The 20,309-nt window shown below is 43.8% G+C and overlaps 1 protein-coding gene across 1 annotated transcript in view; it reads right to left on the reverse strand.

Moving 5' to 3' along the window:
* RXFP2 (relaxin family peptide receptor 2) overlaps positions 1-17,368 on the reverse strand; it is a 55,599-nt gene extending 38,231 nt beyond the window's left edge. Inside the window, 5 exon segments of the mRNA XM_065397574.1 lie at positions 4,885-4,956; positions 9,075-9,255; positions 10,900-10,977; positions 14,813-14,955; positions 17,217-17,368. Coding sequence (XP_065253646.1) covers positions 4,885-4,956; positions 9,075-9,255; positions 10,900-10,977; positions 14,813-14,955; positions 17,217-17,368 — 626 coding nt within the window.
* Positions 17,369-20,309: the final 2,941 nt, after the last annotated feature.

Below are 20,309 nucleotides of genomic sequence, written 5' to 3' on the forward strand. Positions count from 1 at the left end.
TCCTTGAGCTACTGCTCTCAAAGGTAGTGACCCTGGGAAACGTGCAGGTGATCATAGATGGCTTCGCTGCGATGGGATTCCCAAACTGCGGTGGGGCTATAGATAGAACTCACATCCCTATCCTGGGACCGGACCACCAGGCCAGCCAATACATTAACCGAAAGGGCTACTTTTCAATGGTGCTGCAAGCACTGGTGGACCATAGGGGACGTTTTACCAACATCAACGTCGGATGGCCGGGCAAGGTTCATGACGCTCGCGTTTTCAGGAACTCTGGTCTGTTTAGACGGCTGCAGGAAGGTATTTACTTTCCGGACCACAAAATAACTGTTGGAGATGTGGAGATGCCTATAGTGATCCTCGGGGACCCAGCCTACCTGCTAATGCCCTGGCTCATGAAGCCCTATACAGGTGCCCTGGACAGTGAAAAAGAACTCTTCAACTACCAGCTGAGCAAGTGCAGAATGGTGGTGGAGTGTGCTTTTGGACGCCTCAAGGGGAGATGGAGAAGCTTACTGACTCGCTCTGATCTCAGCGAAACCAATATCCCCATTGTTATTGCAGCTTGCTGTGTGCTCCACAATCTCTGTGAGAGCAAGGGGGAGACGTTTATGGCGGGGTGGGAGGTTGAGGCAAATCGCCTGGCTGCTGATTACGCCCTGGCAGACACCCGGGCGATTAGAAGAGCCCAGCGGGACGCGCTGTGCATCCGGGAAGCTTTGAAAGCTAGGTTCCAGAGTGACCAGGGTAACCTGTGACTATTAAGTTTTTTTAAACAGAAGCTGAACCTGCCCCCGTTTCTTTACCCAGTTAATGTTGACTATCCTCTCCAGTTACCAACCCCCTTCCTCCGCTTCCAACACACCTTTAAAAATACAATAAATGAAACTTTGTTCATTAACACCGTTTTCTTTATTAAGGATTTCGTGGTAAAGTGTTGAAACTGGGACACAGACTGTGGTGGGGAGCGGGTGTAGTGATGGAAAGGACGCTTCTAAACTCGAGGAATGACAGGCTCCTGCTCCTAGTGCGGTCCGCAGTGGTGGACTGGTTGTTTCAACGGAGCCTGCCACCCCTCCTTTTCGGGACTCTGTGTGTGGGGGCTATGTGACTTTGTGGAGGGGAAGGGCGGTTACAGATCCCCTGCTGCGTGGCTCTGTCATCCAGGCTAAGGACCACTGCATAAGATCTGTAACCGCCCTCCCCCGCCACAAACTCACATAGCCCCCCCACACAGAACATGAAAACCACCTCCCAGACTGACCAGTGTGCCTAGTGACTGCAATGTGTGTGTGACCTTCTGCTGAACCTGCCCCCGTGTCTGTACCCTGGTAAAGGTGACTGTCCTCTCCAATTACCAAGCCCCCTTCCCTCCCTTCAAACACACTCTCCTCTAAAAGAACATGACGGAAACAGGAATTAACAGAAACGTATTTTTTATTAACAACTACACAGTTAGGGGATGAAACTGGGACGGAGGCTTGGGTGAGGTGCTTTTGGAGTGAAGGAAAGGACTTATCAAATCTTTGGGAATGAGAGCCTTCTGCTACTTGAGCAGTCTGCAGGAGTGGAGTGACTGTTTTCACGGCCCCTGCCGCCCCTCCTTCTTGGGACTTTGGGTGAGGGGGGGATGGGACTTTGTGGCGGGGGAGGGCGGTTAGAGATAGAATGCAGCGGGGCTCTGTCCTCCTGCCTCTGGTCCTGCAGAACATCTACAAGGCACCGGAGCATGTCCGTTTGCTCCCTCATTAGTCCAAGCAGCGTTTGAGTCGCCTGCTGGTCTTCCTGCTGCCACCTGTCCTCCCGTTCGCTGTGTGATTGCTGGTATTGCGACATGTTCTCCCTCCACTGGGTCTGCTCTGCCGCCTCGGCTTGGGAGCAGCCCATAAGTTCTGAGAACATCTCGTCCCGTGTCCTTTTCTTTCGTCGCCTGATCTGCGCCAGCCTCTGGGAGGGGGATGCCGGGGTAGCTCGGGAGACACTCGCAGCTGTGGGATGGGAAAAAGGGAGTGAATTCCTCACAAAGATACAGTTTTGCGAACAATGAATATAGTCTTTCTCTGTGAACAAGACCATGCACAGTACCTATCACATGCACACTCAGTACAAGGTCGAATTTTCGGCCTTCCCATTGAGTGCCTGGGGTCTTGCTGTACAGATCACACAAGCGGGGCCGGACAACGGAATTCGGCTAGCAGGTGGACATGGTAAGCCATAGACTTTTGGCTGCTTAAAGCTTAATTTATAGCAGTTCCCTCCTTTCACGTTCCAAGCAATGCTCCTAGCGTTGGCCAGTTCCTGCTGCCGGCAATCCGGCCAGCATGAACTCTGCCCCTCTCCCACCCCCGTCGCGGCTGTCCCTGGGAAAGATCCCTGCATGCTGCCCCTGTCCCGCCTCCACTGCGTGGCTGTAAACCGCCGGTTACAGTTATGTAAAGGAACAGGCAATCAGTCCCAATACTAACATTCCCCTAATTCAAAGCAGGTCACCATGGGTGATATCACTCTGATGAGGATTTTGGAGACAGAGAAAGACCGCATGCTGCGTGAATGCCAGCAAATACCAGGGCCGTATGCCACTATGCTTTGCAAGGCAATGATCCCGGAGTACTTGCTGCTAGCCTGGCGCGGAAAAGTTTCCTACCATGGAGGACGCAATAAGGCCGCTCTCCCCAGGAACCTGATGCAAAGGCTTTCACAATACCTCCAGGAGAGCTTCGTGGAGATGTCCCAGGAGGATTTCTGCTCTATCCCCGGACATATTGACAAACTTTTCCAGTAGCTGCACTGGCAAGGACTAAAAACTAAAGCGCCTAGGGCAAACTAATCATGAAAAACCCATTGTTAAGATACCATTCCTATTCTGTTCAAAATAAATGTTTAAAACACTTACCTACTGATCCTTCCCCTGATTCACGGTCCGGGTTACCGCCTTGGGAGGGTTGGTAGGGGATCTCCGTGAGGGTGATGAAGAGATCCTGGCTGTCGGGGAAATCAGCGTTGAAAGCGCTGTCGACTGCCTCGTCCTTCTCATCTCCTTCCTCATCTTCCCCGTCCGCGAACATCTCCGAGGAAGCGGCCATCGACAATACCCCATCGTCAGAGTCCACGGACAGTGGTGGGGTAGTGGTGGCGGCCGCACCTAGAATGAAATGCAGTGCCTCGTAGAAACGGCATGTCTGGGGCTGGGATCCGGAGCGTCCATTTGACGCTTTGGTCTTCTGGTACCCTTGTCTCAGCTCCTTGATTTTCACGCGGCACTGCGTTGCATCCCGGCTGTATCCTCTCTCCGTCATGACTTTTGAGATCTTCTCGTAGATCTTTGCATTCCGTCTTTTCGATCGCAGCTCCGAAAGCACGGACTCATCGCCCCACACAGTGATCAGATCCAAGACTTCCCGATCAGTCCATGCTGGGGCCCTCTTTCTATTCTGCGATTGCATGGCCACCTCTGCTGGAGAGCTCTGCATCGTTGCCAGTGCTGCTGAGCTCGCCACGATGTCCAAACAGAAAATGAGATTCAAACTGGCCAGACAGGAAAAGGAATTCAAATTTTCCTGGGGCTTTTCCTGTGTGGCTGGTGGCTGGTCAGAGCACCCGAGCTCGGACTGCTGTCCAGAGCGTCAACAGAGTGGTGCACTGTGGGATAGCTCCCGGAGCTATTAGCGTCGAATTCCATCCACACCTACCCTAATTCGACATGGCCATGTCGAATTTAGCGCTACTCCCCTCGTCGGGGAGGAGTACAGAAATCGATTTCAAGAGACCTCTATGTCGAAATAAATAGCTTCATTGTGTGGACGGGTGCAGGGTTAATTCGAGTTAACGCTGCTAAATTCGACATAACCTCCTAGTGTAGACCAGGCCTAAAATAACTGCACCTGAATCTAGATTAGACTAACAACCAAAAAAACAAAACAAAAGTGAAAGCTTCTTGCAGTTAGACATTGATGTGACAACACTTATGGAATATTTATGGATGACTGTAGCAACCGCCTTTGTGTTTTTAAAACCCTGGATGATAGCAATTTAACTTCTGTCTCTTACAGAGGTTGTCTGTACTACAAGAACAAGACAATTTGATTTAATCTTTCTTTTCTTGTGTTGTTAGACATTTAAAACTACTGTGGATAAAGTATTTGCAAATGTACTATAGGAAACAATCTTGCTCTATATGGGGGTGAACAGCTATAACTTGTTGTGTTCCTGTGATTCAGTGAACAATATTTGCCTTGATCCTGCACAATTCCTTTTAAGATGAATACAGGCCTAGTAATAAGAACTCTTAGTATTTATATAAGCTAACATTCAAATGTTGATTCCCAAAGTTAGGCATCTAACTCCATGTTAAGGGACCTAAATAAGTAGCTTGATTTTTCAAAGATGCTGAGTACCTACAACTCCCACTTGAAAATCGCAGGTCTTCACTATCCCTGAAAAATCAGTGCATTTGTTTGAAATAGACAGCAAAATTTGGACTGAGGTGCCTAACTTTAGAAACCTAACTGACTAAAATGCTTTGTAAACATCAAACTAACGAATCCTCATCACCACTGTAAAGAAAATATAGTAACTGATTATTATTATAGGTTGACACTAAGACACAAAGAGGTTAAATGATTTGCATATAGTCACAAAGCAAATTCAGAGTCAGAGCTGGGAACAGACCTCAGGAGTTCCTGGCTCCCAGCAATCTTGCTGAGGCCACTGCCTCTTGATTGACTAAGATTTGAAAGAAAGAGCACAGCTGAAATTTCCCATAGGAATATTTTTAGCAACGTGTAAGTCTTACAAAATTCAATTTTATAAATTATGCACATTCTATTGTATACACTAGGCAATTAGTTATATTAAAAAGTAAATATAAAGCAAGAGATTACTCACAATATCTGAAGTTTGTATAATCCAAAAAATGCTTTCCTTGAAATAGTTTGAATGCAATTATGTTGCAGAAATCTGATAGGGATAAGATTAAAAAAACAGGGTAATTAGCTTTCACAAACATCCTACAATTGCAGATGTTTCATAATCTCACATTTACCCCTTCTGCCATGTAAGCCCGCTAGGCTAAATTAATTCTAGGTGTAATATATCTGAAATCAGTGGAGTTACACTGGGGAGGAATATGGTTCAATATTTTCCAACGAGAATGAAACTCTCTTGACAACTTCTTCAGCTTTACTCTCTGTGTCAGTCTGTAGGGGATGCTGTCTCTCACTGCCTCAAGGAACAAGTTCATTCTGTCTGTGGAACGTAGTCTCATATGTCATAAGGACATAATATGCACAGCAGTGTGGGGGAAAGGCCTATAGAGTTTCTCACCAAGCTTATATTGTTCTGAGTTTTATCACGCAAGGACAATCCCTATTCACATTCAGGGATGCACATACAGTATATTATCATGTGCACTGAGAGGAAAATAAACCCTACTGTGTTTACACTTTATTAAAATAGAAGTAATTCTAGTGCCAGCCCATTCTTTAAATTATGTGACCCTCTCAAATTATTGTAGTTTCTGAAGGCTGCCAGTCTGTTCTGGATGGAAGGCAGTTTGGGCTGTCACTAGAACCTGCCTAATAACAAACACATAACCTCAAATCAGATGGAATAATCGCATATACTGTGTTCTTGGAGGATTTACTAAGATTTACTTTGTCTGCTATATGAATTCCTGACGTTTTAGCTGTCACTCTTTTCTCATGTAGAAAAGCCAGGATTATATGTACCTAGTGCTTTGTATGTACAGTTCAACCCTATGAAGGTTTATCTGAGAGTGACATTTGGTATGAAGCAGTTATCAGCACAGCTAATATTTTTGTTGTTGTTGCTAGTAGCTATATTTAACAGAATCACGGCACATTCTACCAAACTGTATAATTTACACAAGAGTTCCTCTTACTAAATGAACATCAGATTGGTTTCTATAGTAACACTGATAAAGCCATACTTAAAGCTTCATACGTTGAATTCCAGTAAAAGGTCATCTGATGCTACCATTTTAAAAATTCATTTTTGTTGACGTGGGGCCCAGAAGTGCCACAGAGGATCACGGCCTGATTGTGCTAGACACAATACAAACATGAAGGAAGACAGTCCCAACCTCAAAGAGCTTATAATTCGCACATGAGATACACATTTCATAGCTCACTCACTTCTGTAATAGGCCAAACCAAACCCAGGATCCAAACACACGTGAACTTGGTGGGGTTCAAAATTAGTATCTAGAACTTTTATTACAATTCAGGCCCATCTCTAGTGAAAACAGTGGAAATTAGACAGTTCCCAGGGAATTAACTGATATCCCAATAATAAGTATTTAGCAGTAGGGATATATTACCAACAGCCTGACCAGGATAGCGATAGTGACTGTGAAATGCTCAGGGAGATTAGAGAGGCTATTAAAATAAAATACTCAATAATAATGGCGGATTTCAACTATCCCCATATTGACTGGGTACATATCACTTCAGGACGGGATGCAGAGATATAGTTTCTTGACACCTTAAATGACTGCTTCTTGGAGCAGCTAGTCCTGGAACCCACAAGAGGAGAGGCAATTCTTGATTTAGTGCTAAGTGGAGCACAGGATCTGGTCCAAGAAGTGAATATAGCTGGACCGCTTGGTAATAGCGACCATAATATAATTAAATTTAACATCCCTGTGGTGGGGAAGACACCACAATGGCCCAACACTGTAGCATTTAATTTCAGAAAGGAGAACTACACAAAAATGAGGAGGTTAGTTAAACAGAAAGTAAAAGGTACAGCACCAAAAGTAAAATCCCTGTAAGCTGCATGGAAACCTTTTAAAGACACCATAATAGAGGCTCAACTTAAATGTGTACCCCAAATTAAAAAACATAGTAAGAGAACCAAAAAGAGCCACCATGGCTAAACAATAAAGTAATTGAAGCACCGAAAAGCAAAAAGGCATCTTTTAAAAAGTGGAAGTTAAATCCTAGTGAGGAAAATAGAAAGGCAAATGAAGTGTAAAAATATAATTAGGAAGGCCAAAAAAGAATGTGAAGAACAGCTAGCCAAAGACTCAAAAAGTAATAGCAAAAAAAATTTTTTTAAGTACATCAGAAGCAGGAAGCCTGCTAAACAACCAGTGGGACAACTGGATGATTGAGATGCTAAAGGAGCACTCAAGGATGATAAGGCCATTGCGGAGAACAGCGAGGTGGAAAATTTGCAGATGATACAAAACTACTCAAGATAGTTAAGTCCCAGTATAGCGGGGTGGTCACCCGCTCCTACCCTGAGGGGTTTAAAACAGCCCTGGAGGAGGGCTGTTGAAGGGCAAGACGCCTGGGCTGATGGGGAGGAAGCAGGCTCAGCTGGGCCACACCCCAATCAGGGCCCAGCTGGCACTATAAAGGCTTGAGCCAGGAGCTCAAGCAGAAAGCAGTCTCTCTCTGACTTGAGAGGGAGACAGGCCTGGCTGCTGGGGAACTCACCCAGGGGACCTAGAGGGAGGCAGGGCTGGGGAAAGGCCTTAGGAGCTGGGAAGCCCTAGGCCAGCAACTCCCCAGGCTGCAGGGCCTAGTTCTAAGCCCATCTAGGCATTGGGCTTGCAGAGGGGCAGCCGGAGGGTGGGTAAAGGCAGCCAGTCCAAACCCCGTGTTGCCTATGATGATCGGCTGATAGACTGCAGTCTGCCCCAGAGTGCGGGGGCTAAATGGAGACTAGCAGTAGCCATGACTGAGGCGACATGGGGATAGGGGGCTGGGGGTTCCCCTGGGGTGGGGAAACCCAGTAAGACAGTGGGGTACTGCAGGAGGCAGAACCCTGAGATAAGGGCACCGGGGTCCTGGGAGGGACACGGGGGGCCAATGGCAAGCGGATCACCGGCCTGCAGAGGGCGCTTCTGGGTCGAAGAGCTAATTCCTGAGGACGACCAGCAGGAGGCACCGCAGGGGTGAGTCTGCGCTGTGCTACACCCAGGCAGACTGCAAAGAGCTACAAAAGGATCTCTCAAAACTGGTCACTGGGCAACAAAATGGCAGATGAAATTCAGTGTTGATAAATGCAAAGTAATGCACATTGAAAAACATAATGCCAACTATATGTATAAAATGATGGGGTCTAAATTAGCTGATATCAAAAAAGAGATCTTGGAGTCATTGTGGATTGTTCTCTGAAAAATCCACTCAATGTGCAGCAGCAGTCAAAAAAGTGAACAGAATGTTGGGAATCATTAAGAAAGGGATAGATAAGACAGAAAATATCATATTGCCTCTATATAAATCCATGGTACGCCCACATCTTGAATACTGCATGCAGATGTGGTCGTCCCAGCTGAAAAAAGACATATTGGACTTGGAAAAGGTTCAGAAAAGGGCAACAAAAATGATTAGAGGTCTGCAGCATCTGCCATATGAGGAGAGATTAATAAGACTGGGACTTTTCAGCTTGGAAAAAAGACGACTAAGGGGGGATATGATAGAGGTCTATAAAATCATGACTGGTGTTGAGAAAGTAAATAAGGAAGTGTTATTTACTCCTTCTCATAACACAAGAACTAGGAGTCACCAAATGAAATTAACAGACAGCAGGTTTAAAACAAACAAAAGGAATATTTTTTCACACAACGCACAGTCAACCTGTGGAACTACTTGCTAGAGGATGTTGTGAAGGCCAAGACTATAACAGGGTTCAAAAAAGAACTAGATAAATTCATGGAGGACAGGTCCATCAATGGCTATTAGCCAGGGTGGGCAGGGATGGTGTCCCTAGCCTCTGTTTGCCAGAAGCTGGGAATGGGTGACGGGGGATGGAGCACTTGATGATTACCTGTTCCATTCCCTCTGGGGCACCTGGCATTGGCCACTGTCCGAAGACAGGATACTGGGCTAGATGGACCTTTGGTCTGACCCAGTATGGCCGTTCTTATGTTCTAAGGGTCAGCACCATTATTCTTACCCTTAACCATTTTTTTTTTTTTTTTTGGTGATACAAAGAAGTGGCGATAGTAGGGAATATGACGTCCTATGCACATGGTGGGACAGCAGATTTTCCCCAAATTCTACAAACATATTCAGGTTGTGTTTAGCCATCTCATTTGTTTCTACAGCACTTTTATTTCAGAGAGGAAAGGAAAGGCAGGAAATTGTATTTATGCATGTACAATATTGAGGTTTACTTACAGTAGGGTTACATTGTTTGAAACAAGTGGAACAGATTTTAAATTAACATCTACACATTCTAGTTCAGTTTCTATGCAATCACAAATTTCTGGATACTGGAGGAGACCTAGAGGGGGGGAAAAAGCATTTTAGATGTGACTGTGTAACATATGGATGACTATGATCTGCTTAATACAGACTGTTTGTGTCATTTTAAGACCTTCCTTCAGAAAAGGAGTGGATATTTATATGGATCACAAGAACATCCAGCGTTATATCAGTAAGGATTTAAAAAAAAAATTGGAAAAGATATGAACACCATGCTTCAGGGCATAAGCCAACCTCTAAAGGGGGATATTAGAAAGAAACTGTCCCCTATTGGCAGATGATTCCATAACTATCTATTCCAGTTTCTTGCACTTGCCTGTGAGGCATCTGATACTGGATGCTATCAGAGACAGGATGCTGGATCAGATGGACCACGTTGGTCTGTTCCATTATGGCATTTCTTACTCCTACCCAACTTTCTGCAAGACTTTGCTTTATATGAAGATTTTTGATGATGATGCCCCTCCATCTTAGTTTTGGAAAGACTTTGGAGTGTTCAGGAAGAGGAACCTACAAATGCTGCTTCTGCACTCATATCAGTCCTACAATAGTGGGCTTTCCTCAGTGATAACAGGGCTCTAAGGTTTCAGAGTAGCAGCCGTGTTAGTCTGTATCCGCAAAAATAACAGGAGTACTTGTGGCACCTTAGAGACTAACAAATTTATTAGAGCATAAGCTTTCGTGGGCTACAACCCACTTCTTCGGAGGGCTCTAAGGATCAATCTTTTTAAATGGAAGCCAGGCCTGTTTGGTGTGGCTCTTGGTCCCCCTCTGGTGGTAGTTAGGCCAACTAGAGATTGATGAGCCTACTACAATCTTGGCTAAGAACACAGGGAAGGGGGTTAGCTCTGGCAGTAAAGGCTCATATGTTAACCTCCCAAAGGCCAAGGTTTGATTCCCTATGCTGACAACCCAGCCAGAGGGCACAGGTGTGAAATAAACGTCATTGGATTTTAGCGCTTTAAAAATTGTGAAAGCAAACACAAAAAGATAGAAGCAAAACTTAAATCACATAAGCTTGTACATATGAAAAGCTAGTATTGGGATGGGTGCTTCAGGGCAATAGCCATTGTGTGTCTTATAGCTGTACATCTAAAAATTAGTACTTTCAGAAATTCTCTGATGAAACAATTTTCATTGAAACATTTTGCAGAGACGGTTCAATTTTGGCATGAGTCTGACAGTACCCAAGCAGGTTTCTGATGTGAATCTGCCTGGTTTCCTGCCAGCTTACCTGTCTGGCTCCTCAGTAGCCCACTTGGTGGGCTGCTGGGGAGCCCTGACTTCCAGTTCTTCAGCAGCCAAATTGGAACGAGACCAAATTTCTAAATCCTCTGCGAAAGAGAATTACTGATTTCTGCACAGTTGTCCTAAAAATAACAACTTGACACGAGTGAGCAAATATATTAGCATTTTTCACACTGTGCCCTTCTGCTCCATGCTTGTGTGCATGCAAAAAACTCTATGTGCTCTGGAAAACATAGGCAGCTGAGACGATCTAATAGCCTAGAGAGCCCTTTAATAAAGGTTAATACATTCATTTAATGGAATAATTCAGAAGTATAAAATAGATTACGCATTTCAATCTGATCAACATTAAGTCAAAATGGTAATCAAATTAAAATAGAGAAGTGTATTGATTTTTTCATCTGGTATTACTTACAGCACTCCTGTGATAAGTCCAGATAATTTGGCTTTCCATGGACCATGTCAAAGATATTTGCTCATCCACTATTATCTCCTATAAAACAGTGTTAACATTTGTCAGCTGCACTATAAATAAGATATCAGCTTGTAAAAGAAAGTGGGAAAGAAAAATATGAAAATTATTACATGAAAATCATCTTGTTTAGAAAGAGGGAGAGAGCCATTGCCTGTTTGGTCAAAATTTCACAGCAGAACATGTATCACATAATGCTTCAAAGACTGAAGTTCTCTATCTGGAAAGGACTCCTTCATCCCATGACTCAACTACCCACTATTTAACTCATTTCTCAACTTTTCTCCCAAAGCCAGATATCATACATTCACACTGGGCTACCAATATACCTTTTTTTCTGGTATTTCCCATGCCCTACTTTTCTTTCTAAACTATTAAATTAGCTTTTCCATGTTTTCTCTAAGTTTTAGTGGGGGATCCAAGATGTATTTCAATGGGTGCTGTGACTGCTCTGCGCCTCTGAAAATCAGACTACTTATTCAGGTGCTTAATGTTAGGCTCTCAAGTTTGAACGTTTATTTATCAGGTGAAGCAAAGGCTTTCGCCATGCTTTATTTAGCTATTTGCAGGCTTTGCTATTTTTCACTTTTTATTGGAATGGAATGCATTATATTTTGTACATGTCATTCTACAATTTCAATTGTGAAGTAATGACCATGAAACAGATTTTAATTAGTAATGATTGTTGCAGACAACTCACCCTCTCCTTTTAGGATGTTTGACAACTATTGCTTGGGGTCTCTCTGGTTTCTTAACAATAAATGATCATTTAGGGTTAGATTGTGGCTTTGGATTACATGGTCATGCAGAGGAGTAAGTCAGACCTCTGAAGTGTACCAGAATCTGCAGGATATTTCACACTTCGGTTCAGTTAGGCTGTCTGTTCCAGACCCACGGGCAATATCAATCAAATACCCTGGAGCCCAGAGGGAAAGTGCAATGATTTGAAATCTCAACAGCCAAAATGAGCTTGCCCCTTTTTCTATAAGTAAGGATACTATGACCAACACAGCCAGTTCAAACTTTAAATTAATATTCCAAAATATGAAGTTAATATAGACTTAATTCTAAAAAATGGTATGCTGAAAAAAATAACTGAATATTGAAACAGGAGGATTAATACAATAGTGCATTTTTATATACTATATATGCATTTATATATATATATATATATACATGCATAGACACTCGCATGGTAGCTTACAATGAGAATCAATTAAAATCTAAAATGAAGACAAAAATGTTCTAAGGCAAGATATAAAGAGAGAAAACTCAGTGGGAAGACAAAGATTGTAGCAGATTCAATAACTGGTGTAGCACAGGTACAAGAATGACCTCAAATTTCAGACAGGCTCATGGAAAAATATTGAAAGTAGACCAAGGTTGGAACAGCCAAATTAACTATTAGTGGTTATGTAGGTGATGAGACTGGAAAGCAAAACGAAGAAAAGCCATGGAAAATTTAGAAAGCAAGGAAAACAGTTTTGAATAGAATAAATGGAAGTTAGTGTCATGGGACAAAGAAGACTCCTTACACAGATGGAGAACTTCAGTCATTGAAGCACTCAGTAGTAACATATGGTGTAATCAGGAGCTGGCAAAGTTAAGACAGGCAGATAAATGGATGGGTATTAGCCAAGGAAGATGTAAAATGGAAAGTCACCTGCACAAATGTCCACATTTAAAGCTAAAGGTAGAGGGAACAGGCTCATGGAGAAGAATAGAGGGGAAAGGAGGAGATATGAGGCACCTAATAAAATAAGTGATGAAACAGAAGATATAAGACATCCTCTAGAAATGAAACAAGCAGTTACAGAGGTAGGATTCAAAACAAGAGATGAGACTGCTGGATGCACTGGCTTCTGATCCAAGATGTTTAAGAATAGTACCAGAAAGTTCAATAGAATGCCATGTAGACATTGAATAAAATGGGAAGAGAAGGATCCAGGATCAAAGGTAGAAAGAATTTTATTAACCATCTGAAAAAAGGGCTGGCTCCTTGCTCTGATTTACATCTCTTTTAGACTGTGTGGTCATGCAGATGGAGCAGTGTGCGCTTCCCAGATTGAGAGAGGAACTTTCTCATGAAACTCACTGAGAAATTATCAAGTGGAGACATGGCTCTCTCACACACAAGACAGTTAAGACTCTTGTACCACCTTAGATCATCATATAATGGAAATTCTCTCTTACAGTAACTGGCACGTCCACTGGCAAAGGGTTTAACATAATACTCTCTTGTGCCTGTGAATCCTGCCTCCCCAACTCTCTCTCTCTCTCTCTCTCTCTCTCTCTCTCTCTCTCTCACACACACACACACACACACACACACACACACACACGTTGTTGGGATTCGCTCTCAGGAATGATATATAGTGTTCACCCTGCCATCCCCCAAGAGATTTTTGCTAGAAAAGGGAAGCTATCAAGTGTGGCCAGGGCTGTACAGGAGTTTTACCAGTGGAGGCTGCCTGGGACATGGGTTGAATCAGTGCCTCCTTTAGACAGCTTGGCCCACTCTTTCCCAGTGAGAATTGCCCAGTTTTGAGGCTGCACTGGCAGGCTCCAGGCCTTCTGGTTTGCAATTTTCCTCTTTCACAGCAAAAAATAGAAAATAGAAAACCACGTCGGGGTCGGTCCAGGGGCCAGTTTTGTTCAACATCTTTATTAATGATCTGGATTAATTGCACCCTCAGCAAGTTTGCAGATGACACTAAACTGGGGGAGAGGTAGATACGCTGGAGGGTAGGGATAGGGTCCAGAGTGACCTAGACAAATTGGAGGATTGGGCCAAAAGAAATCTGATGAGATTCAACAAGGACAAGTGCAGAGTCCTACACTTAGGAAGGAAGAATCCCATGCACTGCTACAGGCTGGGGCCCGACTGGCTAAGCAACAGATCTGCAGAAAAGGATCTGGGGATTACAGTGGACAAGAAGCTGGATATGAGTCAGCAGTGTGCCCTTGTTGCCAAGAAGGCCAACGGCATATTGGGCTGTATTAGTAGGAGCATTGAGAACAGATTGAGGGAAGTGATTATTCCCCTCTATTCGACACTGGTGAGGCCACACCTGGAGTATTGCCTCCAGTTTTGGTCTGCACACTACAGAAGGGATGTGGACAAATTGGAGACCGTCCAGTGGAGGGCAATGAAAATGATTAGGGGGGCTGGGGCACATGATTTACAAGGAGAGACTGAGGGAACTGGGCTTATTTAGTCTGCAGAAGAGAAGAGTGAGGGGGGATTTGATAGCAGCCTTCAACTACCTGAAGGGGGGTTCCAAAGAGGATGGAGATAGGCTGTTCTCAGTGGTGGCAAATGACAGAACAAGAAGCAATGGTCTCAAGTTGCACTGGGGGAGGTCCAGGTTAGATATTAGGAAACACTATTTCACTAGGAGGGTGGCGAAGCACTGGAATGGGTTACCTAGGGAGGTGGTAGAATCTCCATCCTTAGAGCTTTTTAAGGCTCGTCTTGACAAAGCCTTGGCTGGGATGATTTAGTTGGTGTTGGTCCTGCTTTGAGCAGGGGATTGGACTAGAGGACCTCCTGAGGTCTCTTCCAACCCTAATATTCTATGATTCTATACTAGGGTGACCAGATGTCCCAATTTTACAGGGACAGTCCCGATATTTGGGACTTTTTCTTATATAGGCATCTATTACCCCCCACCCCGTCCCGATTTTTCACATTTGCTATCTGGTCACCCTATTCTATACTGATGAACTGCTAGACCTGTCATGCTTGTAGGTTGTCTCAAGACCATTTATGCATATTATCTGGAGTAGCATATATCTCACAAGCACTTTTCACTTTGTTTCTTGAGCACAGAGTAGTCATAGATGTTATGCTCACCACAGTTTTCTTCATCTGCACCATTCCCACAGTCATTTACACCATCACAGTGAAATGCCCATGGTAAGCATGTCGTAAGGTTCCCATATGGAAAATAACCCTTTTGACAGACAGGACTAATTGAGCTGCCTTTGATCTGGATTCTGGAAACATGAAAAAACAATGTCTGTAAATTAGAGCATGTCCCTAATCATAAGGTTCTGATAAAATAAGAACATTTATGTGCATTAGAACCATTTCATTTCTACTTCAAAACTCATTCTAGGTAATTATTGTTTGCTATTTGTTTTGTGGCAGCACCAGAAGCCACACACTGCCATTGGATTTTAATTTACATAGTTTTAGAGATTCTATTTGTTTTTTTTCATGACTTCCATCATTTGTAAAACTCTTGAAGATGCTGGAGAACAATTTTGTTTCCTGTATTGCAGTGATTTATCAACAATAGGTCTTCTGGTGAACACTGGCCTGTGATCTGATAGGCTGCTTCCATCATAGTAGTGACGCATATCTATCTTCAAATGGTGATGCTTCCTTTCCACAGGGTTTACACAGGCTGTTTTGACCAACTAAACAAATGAAACCGGCCCACCACTACAAAACACAAAGCAATAACCAGATTCCTTGCACCGTATACAGTTGCTTCTATGTCATTATTTGTCAGGAATTTCTCTGAACAAGTACGTGTAAATTTGATCTAGTATATTTAATCTTGATTACATTGGTGGAAAACACTAAGCCTGCCATCCTGGAAACACTTACACAAGTGCTTAATTTTAAGCACCTGAGAAGTCAATTGGATAACTCATAAACTTAAAGTGAAGCACGTACGTAAGTGTTTGCAGAATCTGGGCCTAAATTTGCAGGGAGAGGTTGATGGAAACAAAATGTGAAATGTTCTGGATATTAGAGCAATGGGGACAGTAGGCAGTGAGAGGAGATTCAGTGTCAACATATGTACAGTATGATAGCTTTGAAGAGTTAAAAAGAAAAGAAAAGATGAAACTATGCAGCTACAACCATTTCTTAAAGTGAGTGTTTTAATCCTATTTAACATAGTCCTAATAATACTGCACTTTCATGTAACTAAGCAGCATAATGGTTGGAGGAAAAGTATGGAATTGTGGTTGGAACAGAAGATGCTCCATGAGAGGAAAATGTATAGCTGATTCCACAGCATAACTTGATATCACTTCTCAACATCTGGGAGACCCAGAGTGAGGGGGTAATGTGGTGGGCAGAACCCCTGGGCAAAGGGCACCGGGGTCTGGGAGAGACACGGGGCCAGCGGCAGGTGAGACACCAGCCTGCAGAGGGCGCTCCGGGCTGGAAAAAGCTAATTCCTGAGATGTCCAGCAGGAGGCGCGCGCCAGTGAGTCGTCGCACCGCCACACCTGGTTAAAGAATTCAACTTTGAATTGTTTGGGGTCTCCTATGGGATTATCCCGTGCCTCGTAATCAAAATGTCTTCTTCTTCGGTGACTCTTGTATTCGTGAATGGGTGGGAAAATAGCTTCAGTATGAAGTTCCTCTGCCAACTTCTGTGCACTCTTCAGAACGTTTGGAAATCCCTCATCTGACCGGTAAGACTGTAGGTATGACTTTGCTTTGTCCAGTTGTTCCATTGCTCCAGATATATCAAGATCAACACCTTGGAGTCTCTTGCTTACAACATTTATTTCAAACAGTATGTCATGCCACAACACTAAGCCACACAGAAATTTGAAGTTATGTATGTTTCTGGTGATTCCATTTCCCTCTGCCACTGTTCTCCCACAAACAGTACCTGTCATAGCATTATCCTCCATAATGGCAACTATGGCATCATCTATCTTCCCAATTTGGTGTTTGATAGGCTTTATTACCTCCACTCGACTTTCCCATCATGTGGCACTTGGTGGTTTCACTGTCAAGAGAGGATGTTCCCAGATGTTGCTTCAAAATTTGCCATTGATGAGTTGATGCAGAGAAAAATACATAGATGCTTTGAATTACATTAAAAAATTCAGCAGCCTCGCTAGAAGCTGATGCTGCATCACTGGCCATCAAGTTCAATGAATGAGAACTGCATGGGACAAAAAAAGCTCAAGGGTTTAACTCTCTGATCCGTGTCTGCTCTCCTCTGTTCTTTCCTCTCATGTTGGCACCATTATCGTAGCCCAGACCTCTCATGTCAGCTTTCGCAATTCCCATATCTTCCAGCTTTTTAAGAAGCACATTTGTCATATCAGCTCCTGTAGTATCATCAATGTCAACAAATTCTAGAAAATGCTCTCTGACAGTCACCATTGCAGGGACATTTTCACTAGGTTCTGTTGTTACAAAATACACCATTAAAGTCATTTGTTCCATATGGCTGATGTCAGGTGTGCAGTCCAGAATAACAGAGTATTATCTTGCTGACTTCAGATCTGCCACAATCTTCTGTTTGACTTTTGTTGCCAGTAACTGCATGATGTCATTTGGAATTGTTTTCCCAAGGTGGTGGTGTGTGTACATTTCTTGGGTGGTGACTCTTTTTAGATGCTCCTGGAGTACAGCATCAAACTCAGCCATCAGCTCCACAATTTTAAGGAAGTTTCCATTGTTCGGCACATACAGCTGATCTGAAGTGCCATGCAATGCTAGGTTTTGGGTAGCAAGCATTCTCACAATGGCAATGAGCCTTTTCAGAACATTTTGCGATTAAAGAGACTCTGATGCAATCTTCTCTTGATGCTGATCATCTATGGTGGCCTTTAACCTTAGTCTCATCTCAAGCTCTTTCCACCTATGGAATGCTCTCTGGTGATTTGCTGCCTTCTCATGGCATGCCAGATTTGTAGCCAGATTTTTCTAGTCCTTTGTTCCTGTAGCTGGAACACTAGACTGGAAGAGTTTGCAACAAAAACAGTATTCAGCATTCTAGGTTTTTGAGTACATAAGCCATGGCCTCTCCACTTTGTCACCATTGGGGATTTCATGCCAGTAATGTGTTGGATGGAAACTTCTATTTTCATTGTCTTTGGGGAACATGAAGTTTTTCACTTGCTGTGGCCCATGCAGTACAAGGAAGTACCTTAGGCTACTGCTCAAGTGGGTCCACAGTCCTGGATCATCTAGACTTAAGGAACTAAACTCAGCAGCAGCTGTTTCTTGTGCCTCCACCGCACTCTTCCCTGATCTACACTTTTATTCACGAATGTGCATGGTTACATCCACTTGAGATGGAGATATGGATGCTGCAGTAGCTGCCAGGTCACCTGCACTCTGACGAACTGGCATTTCCTCACCACTCACATCCTCACTGGGGCCAGAAGGCTCACCGTGAACATTTGTGTCTATGTATCTCAGGAGAGCTCCTTCCTGCTTAGATAGAAAAGCTTCCTTTGCTTTCTGTCTTTTTCTGAATGCTGCCCCAGAGGGGCGTTTTCTTCTTTCACTCAGGACTGCTGTTCTGTGCCAGCTATAGTGGCTCTCAACACTCAGTTGAAGGGGACAAATAAGCAGGCTGGTAGCAGGGCCTGAGTGAGGGAAGACATCAGTGTCTTAAGGGCCTAACTGGCTCCTACTACTTCAGTTGGCTGCCTGTTCTCCTCAAGTGGGTTCAGGGAAGCAACAGGAAACTGGAAGCTCCCTGAGAAGCTGGTGTTAATCAGTCCAGGCTCCTGGGGGTGCTAGAGAGGTACATAAAGGCTCCTCCCCCTCTCTCTTCCTGCAGCTCCTGCTGCTTTCTGTTATTCCCTCTCACCTTTTCTCCTGCCTGCCTGTTATATCTCTCGTGCCCTCCTTCCTCCAGCACAGCACTCCACCATCTCTGTGCATCTAGAGCAGAGAGAATACATATGCACCAGCAGCAGACACAATTTTCTACACTCTGGGTCCTAGTGGCGCTCCCTCCTCCTCTCCCCCAATCTGGCACCTGAGGTGGCTGCCTCAGTTCACCTCATGGTAAGGCCAGCCCTGATAATATCCAACCTAGACCTCCCTCACTGCAACTTGAGACCATTGCTCCTTGTTCTGTCATCTGCCACCACTGAGAACAGCCGAGATCCATCCTCTTTGGAACCCCCCTTCAGGTAGTTGAAGGCTGCTATCAAATCCCCCCTCACTCTTCTGCAGACTAAATAAGCCAAGTTCCCTCAGCCTTTCCTCATAAGTCATGTGCCCCAGCCCCCTAATCATTTTCAATGCCCTCCCTTGGACTCTCTCCAATTTGTTCACATCCTTTCTGTAGTGGGGGGCCCCAAACTGGAGGCAATACTCCAGATGTGGCCTCACCAGTGCCGAATAGAGAGGAATAATCACTTCCCTCGATCTGCTGGCAATACTCCTACTAATGCAGCCCAATATGCCATTAGCCTTCTTGGCAACAAGGGCACACTATTGACTCGCACTCAACTTCTCGTCCACTGTAATCCCCAGGTCCTTTTCTGCAGAACTGCTGCTTAGTCAGTCGGCAGACTTTGATATGAACAGGCTTCTTTTAATTCATTAACAAACTTGTTGGTTTTGCTTCTCAGACATGCCTAGGTTTCAGTATAACTACTTTTCACAGCTCTATGAATCTTGGAGATAATTAAATGAAGTTTACTTTTGGTTGGAATACTCTGTCCTGTGTTACAGTGACCAGTTATAAACAGGTAAATGAAACAAAATAGAGCCTATATGTATATATATATGTGGCCATTAGAGGGCAGTAAAATACCATATTTTTAAATACCACCAGGTAATTCATGATAAGCCCTAAAGTAGCTTCTGAAGATTAATAAATCACTCAGATAGCAGCAGCTGTTATAACCAAGTGCTATTACCAAATCCATTACTGTACATTTATATTTGTGCTAGGGGTTTTATAATACATTCATACAGTATCGATACCTAAAAATTATCAATCAAAAAACAAACACCCATTTCTTATTCTGCATCATTTTTTTTCTTTTGAAACACGCAACAAATGTGAGGTTTCCTAATGTGATTCCCTGTAATGGCATTCCATAAACAATAGGGAAGTGCTCTATTTAAGATATGGACATTCAGCAACATTTTGGGGGTGGGGGGTTAATATTAGAAACCAGCTGGAGCAGATGGACAATTCACTTTTCATTTCATTTCTATGTGCTTGGAACCTGAGTGGTTGTCTGTATGGGAGTCACACTGGTGATAGACCACTTTTTCTCTGTTCCATACTACTGCATTTGCAGATAGCAGCCACCCGTCTCATTTCAGAATGAGAGAGGGGTGGCTGCTAAGGCATTCTCTCCAAGTGCCCCATAACTTTGGAATTCACTCCTTTCCTGCCTGGGTCTGAAACAGCCTGAATTTGCTCACATACATTAGGAGCATGCGGCACAGCCTACCTAGCCTTATGACAATGGTTTGTGGTAAGATTGTTTCAAGTTTTTATTGCTGATTACTGCTGGTTAGGAGACAGATGTAGAGACTGGAGTTGCAATAAGGGAGCTGTTCTAATGTCTGCATTTTAATGATGATAGTGGCACCTAAACTGAGTGGTAGA

The sequence above is a fragment of the Emys orbicularis genome, chromosome 1 (assembly GCF_028017835.1).
Source record: "Emys orbicularis isolate rEmyOrb1 chromosome 1, rEmyOrb1.hap1, whole genome shotgun sequence".
In the NCBI taxonomy this organism is placed as follows: domain Eukaryota; kingdom Metazoa; phylum Chordata; order Testudines; family Emydidae; genus Emys; species Emys orbicularis.